General features: G+C 38.1%; 1 protein-coding gene across 1 annotated transcript in view; it reads right to left on the bottom strand.

Annotated features, from left to right (window-relative positions):
- The window catches only part of LOC110453304 (histone-lysine N-methyltransferase, H3 lysine-79 specific-like), a 12,926-nt gene that overhangs the window by 1,032 nt on the left and 5,406 nt on the right, over positions 1-6,488 (bottom strand). Inside the window, exons 2-3 of the mRNA XM_021502195.1 lie at positions 2,822-2,893; positions 655-774 (exon numbers count right to left, since the gene is read on the bottom strand). Coding sequence (XP_021357870.1) covers positions 655-774; positions 2,822-2,893 — 192 coding nt within the window. The remainder of the gene's footprint in view (positions 1-654; positions 775-2,821; positions 2,894-6,488) is intronic.

Here is a 6,488-nt window from a genome sequence, read left to right as displayed (position 1 = left end):
GGGGGGGGGGGGGGGGGGGGGGGGGGGAAAGAGAAATCTTTTGGGCAAAGAGGTGGGATCATATAGTGGAAATACAGTTACATATTTCAGATACTACTCCATTTGGATAGGTGGGAAAAATTTAACCTTATTTTGTCTGGAATACTCTTGAGCAAAATGGAGATTGTTACTCCTCAAGAACCAGAGGTATTGGGCCTAAAATTGGAATTTAGAGCTTTTGCCTTGAATTTATACTTTCTGAGGCCAATCCTGGTCGCATATGTGTATCAAAATCTTCATTCTCAACAATTGTATAAGTCGTTAAAGGGTGAGGATCTCAAATGATTCCATGTCATGACCCAGGGACTAAGTCCCTTCGGGCGGGAGCAGACCTTTAGATCAATAATTCTGGTAGCATGATTCCATACAAATGTTAATGCTCAGCAATGGTATGTATGGTTCTGGGGTTGGGATCGCAGCAGTTTCAAAGTTATGACCCAGGGAATTAGTCTTCAAGGGTGGGGTGATACTCCAGTGCCATCCCTCACAATAAATGTTGATGGTTGAAGTCTGAAAGCATTAAATATAAAGGGCCTTAAAGATTTTAATGTCAATAACTGATTGAATTTGCTTTGCTTGATTCTGTTTTACAAACTTCATATTCATATTACTTACTATTTTTCTGGAGGTACTCTCTGATGACTGCTTCAACATCATCAGTTAATCCGTACATCCTTGTCTCAACCATCTCTCTCATCATCTTTTTAACCTCAGGGGTTGCAATAATACGATCAACTGAAAATCAAATAGTTTGGATGAATTTGACACATGAATTCTTGTATAAATATCAACAACAAGAGGCCCAAAGGACCGTAATGAGTGAAACGTAATGCAATGCACCTCTCCAATTATGGAGACTTCTGTACTCAATGCAATGCAGGAGAAGTTACTCAAATATTTCCGATAAAAAGTTCTGATGAGATCACTAATAGTTGTCACACAATGACTGTCCAATACAAAATCTTTTACTTTTTTTATTTTACATAAAATGCTAGTCTGATGTCCGTTTAACATTTAATCATATGGGTCCTTCAGAATAAGTTGTTTGAAGTGTTTGACATGATTGACAACTGTGACCTTGGAAGTAGGCCGAGGAAGTTTTTGCTGTTAAACTTTGTCGGAGTCTATCCAAGGAAGGAACCAGCAACATTTTATGATTCTAGGCCTTTGGTACCTCAGGAGAAGTTTTTTGAAGATTTTGACTTTTCTAAACTCTGTGACCTTAAACGTTGGTCACAATAATTAGCAAACTTTGTAAGGCCCCAACCTGGAAAGCTACCTTCCAGGTATCATGATTTTAACCTTTAGGTTCTTCAGGAGAAGCTGTGCGAAGTTTTTGATATATTTGACGTCCGTGACCTTGAAAGTAGGCCAAGGTCATTTTTGATCTGAAGATTTAATGGGCAGCTGCATTTAAGGAAGCTACCAGCCAAATATCATGAATCTTAGCCAATTGGTTCTTCAAAAGAAGTCGTTTTCACATATATGACCTCTGTGACCTAGGAAGAAGGCCCAGGTTATTTTTGTTCAAAATTTTGTTAGGCTCTGTCAAAGGAAGCTACCAGCCTTATAGTTCGATTCTAGGTTGTTTGGTTCTTCAGAAGAAGTCGTTGGAAGTTTTTGACACATTTGACCCATGTGACCTTGAATACAGGTCAAGGTTATTATGTATTCACAACTTTGTTTCTGCTCCATCCAAAGAAATTACCAGTGTAATGACATGATTCTAGACCTTTTGGTTCTTCAGATGAAGTTGTTTGAAATTTTTGACATATTTGACCTCTGTGACCTTGAAAGTACGCCAAGGTAATTTTTACTCGAAACCTTTGTTGGGCTCTATCTAAATAAGGAAGCTACCAGCTAAAAAACATGACTAAATCTCTTCAGAAGAAGATGTTTATAGAAAAATTGATGAGGGACTCCTGTATCCACTTACATGGACCTGCTCCTCAGCCCCCAGAAGGGTCAGCCCCCTAGAGTAAACTTTTGATTCTCATCATTTAAGGCAGGGGCCGGGAAAAACTTTTAAAAGCACTCGTCCGTCCGGCAAGTGGACTGGTAAAAAGTACTCGTCCGGATGGAAATTCACTTGTCCGAAAATTTTATACTAAAATGTTGTTTAAATAATATGTTAATGAATTGTATCTATTATATAAACAATTAACATGTATTATTGTGTGGTAATGAATGGCATACAATTAAAAGTCACAAAACCTGTTAATATTTGTTTGTTTTAATAGTCCATAATAACATGTGAACACTTCAACACAAATTAATTAGTCTTAAGTAACGCATAAACACAAATAATTAAGTCATTTCAACACAATGACATTCAGTCGTCAGAGCCATCTTCTGAATCATTTGGATAGCCTCGTTTTTTATCCATTATAACAAGTACAGTATCATCGGAACACTTGGACGTTATGCATCAGTTTGTAACGTTATCAATTAAACGCTTGCTTCTTAGGAGCCAGGCATTGCATCGGCGAGTCTTTACAAGTGTAAATTAGAGTTAGACTCGGTATTCACCTATCTTGTCAAAAGTGAAAGCAAATAATGAAAATGCTTCGAAGGGGCTTGGCATTTATTATCACACAGAAAAAAACGATAAGTAAAGTTACTAAAACTGAAATTTCCTTCAAAATTTACCCGTCCAACGGACTAGTTACTGTAAAAAATCACTCGTCCGCCGGCAAAAACTACTCGTCAGAATGAGCGGACGAGTGCTTTTGCCGGCCCCTGTTTAAGGGTAAGATTATTGAATGACAAAGGTTATATTCACCTGTTTGTTTCTGAAGATATGTAATTGGAAGGTTTTGCACTCCGTCACCTCGCAAACTTTTTTCATCATCCCCTATAATGATATTTGATATAACACAATACAGTACATTTCACCTAATATCATGTTGCTTAATGTCACTTTTCGGTTATTATCATGGGTTTTTTTTTATGCACCGTTTTTCCTGCTATATAATGTATGCAATTCAATTCTTTTATTATCACCTGATTTTATGTCGATTTCTCTTAATATCACTTTATTTTGGCCACAGTCACAAAAAAATTACAGGTAAATGGTGGTAATGATTCATGATAAATGCCTCGGCCTAACTGGGTATTTTTTACACCTGGCTGACTGTCAAACAATAGGTTACACCTGGTTGACTGTTAAACAATAGGTTGACTTACATACTTGTTAACATGATCGATATTCACCTGTGGTTGGGGGAGCTAGGACAGTCTAACATCTGTAAACTTTTCTTTAATGCCAAGTGTGATGTATTCTTTCAACTAATTATAACATGTGTACTATCTTCGATTACACACTTGCAGCGAATATCTAAAGAAATTAACCTATGAAAAGATGTTACTAGCGAAAGAACAGTATATATATCAAGATAAAGGTAAATATTTACCAAGTCTCATGTTTACAATGAATTTGATGCAGAATACCAGCCAAACACTTGTATGCCTTCATCACTACTGCAGTAAACAATCATAATTACGATAGTACTGATCATCATTTTGCTACTAACTATATGAAATGTAACTGCATACTGAAATGAAATACTAAAAATGTATTTATTTCTATACTTATTTACTTATATCTATATTTCAACTATCGATCCAGGAGTAGAGCCAACGCCGTTATTGTAGTTTAGGTTCGGTAGGTTCCGTTATCCCTAGCCTGGATACCAACCAGTATGCAGGGCGATTGAAGAATAGGAAAATAAGTGTAGGAGTCAATGGGCTGTTCGGGCGAAACCGGTAGACATACCCAATAAATACTGTTCGGGCGAAACCGGTAGACATACCCAATAAATAAGATTCAACTTATCCTGAGCTTGTTGCGATTGACTCCTACCCTTATATTTCAACTAGAGTTAAGAACAAGGTTAGTTACAAAATATCAATCTTCTTCGTAGAGCCACATCACTTAGGCATTTGACTAAGTTCACTTCCGGTTTTGAGGGCTGAAAAACGTCAGAAAATATGTATTCTGTTATGTCATGTTTCTGTTAATATCATGTTTTTCTCTGACAAATGGGAAGTGATATTAAGAGAAATCTACTGAACTAAGAACTTCATTACCAATGCTCAAATATCCTAGTATACAAAGAAGCCCAATGGCCCTGTATCGATCATAATACATTTAATGCTGCTCAGTCTCAAAGCACATCACCCATTATTGACCTACATGGTAAAACAAACTTTATAACAAGAAAGCTAAATACAGGCTAAATTATTAATAGACATCTCCCTTTTTGCCTGACACGGACCACCGACACCGACACGGACTTCGACGTTTGGGGGATGTCTCAAAATATAAACTAAACAAATGTTGATAATAAATACATACTTGTATGTTCATATACAGGTTTTGATGTTTGCAATCATGGTGTACATGCATGATAGCACAGGGACTTGGCACAAATACTCAATCCATATATGCATGCGTGTATGTGTGATACATATAATATATATACACGTATATGGACCGTGGGTTTGGAATCACTCATTTCAATACCAGATTTCAACAATGACATTCAGTCTTGTTCCGCCCTTCAATCTACTGCAAGGTTGATGATCTTGTTGAAGCATACACATTTGGTATAGAAGCCCTCATAGAGAAACACGCACCTCTGCAAACTAAGGTGATAACTGTGAGACCAAATGCCCCGTGGTATAATGAAAATCTCCGCGTGGAAAAACAGAAATGTAGACAAGCAGAGAGACAGTGGCGACGGACCAAATTAACCGTTCACCAACTGATTTATTGAGAGCAATGTCGGCTAGTTGGTTCACTGCTCTTTCAGTCAAAGAAGGCTTATTATTCGGAAAAAAAAATCGAAGGATATGGCAAGGATAAAAGACAACTTTTTAGACTCACCAAAAACCTAATGGGACAGAAAGGTGAAATTATCCTACAAAGCTGTAATTCTGAAATAGACTTAGCAAGCAAGTTCAGAGATTACTTTCTGAATAAAATCAGCTCAATCAGGAAAAATATTACCGAAGTCAACACCTCTGCTGACATTGACATCTCTGTCATGATGATGTAGTAGAGTCGAGATTTTCTCCTATTTTCACTACAAGTTTGGAACAAGAAGCTGGAATCGTAACAATTGAGGTAAGAAATCATTTCCCCTCGATCGAGCTGTCATCTGTCATTTAAGGATTGGTTGTCATATTTTTGACGTTTATTGGCGTGTAAACTACATCGGGCTTGCGATATATTGAATGGTGCGCATTAGCGCACCATGTTAAATATATCGCAAGCCCGATGTAGTTTACACGCCAATAAACGTCAAAAATATGACAACCAATCCTTTTAAATTCCAAACCAACAATATTAGTTGTGCAATGTTGCGAGTATTGTTAATTGCTGTTTTATACACACCGACTGGGTCAGCGGTAAATTGTTCGGAACAGCCGGGTAGTTTCGCATTCCACAGTCGTTGTCAAAGGCAACCAGGCCGACAAAAACAATAAACAAGAAAGTTCCACAGTAAACCATCAATTTAATAATTGATTTTTTTTTTATTTAAATGCATATATGTCAATTACCAATTTGTATACTAACATGTGACCATTTTAATATATGTTGTGGTCATTTAGCGATTTAACTGTCATACAATAACATTTTAAGACACTACACAGCGGAACATCGCCACTTGGCGGTAATTAGGTCAGTGCATCACTACACTGACCTAATCCCCGTTGTAGTTCATTGGAAAATATGTTACAATGGGACCAGTAGAATTATCTAGGCACTATGCAGTGCAAATGCATTTGATGGGGAACCATTGACAAAGCTCTCACCAACAACCCAGGACGAGTTGCGCAACATTATCATGACCTCGCAATCGAAGTCCAGTGAGCTTGATCCACTGCCTACAGACCTATTAAAGCAATGTCTTGAAGCACTGCTTCCTTTGATTACCACAATCATGAATATTGACTGAGTCAAAGGTTCCATTATGTTTCAAGAAGGCACATGTCAGACCATTGATAAAGAAGCCTGGAATGGACAAGGAGGAGTTGAAAAACTACTGCCCAGTTTCAAATCTGCCTTTTCTGTCTAAGATCTTGGAGAAGGTTGTGTCCCGGCGTTTAGAGGCTCATCTCCATGCAATCAGTCTCCATGACAACATGCAATCGGCCTACCGCATGGGACACTCTCCTTAGACGGCCCTCCTACGTGTACATAATGAAATAGCTTCTGCATTGGATAACAAGTGCAGAGCGGTGCTTGTCATGCTGGACTTGTCAGCTGCATTTGACGTCATCGACCATGGCATACTTTATAAACGTCTGGAATACTCTTATGGAGTGACTGATACCGCACTATGCTGGATACAGTCATACCTGAGTGAACGACGACAGTGTGTTGCCATCGGATCTGCCACCTCACATGACAAAGTACTAGATTTCGGGGTTCCTCAAGGGTC

The sequence above is a fragment of the Mizuhopecten yessoensis genome, unplaced genomic scaffold (assembly GCF_002113885.1).
Source record: "Mizuhopecten yessoensis strain PY_sf001 unplaced genomic scaffold, ASM211388v2 scaffold7269, whole genome shotgun sequence".
NCBI classification, from domain to species: domain Eukaryota; kingdom Metazoa; phylum Mollusca; class Bivalvia; order Pectinida; family Pectinidae; genus Mizuhopecten; species Mizuhopecten yessoensis.
This window is presented reverse-complemented; position numbering and strand designations above follow the sequence as displayed.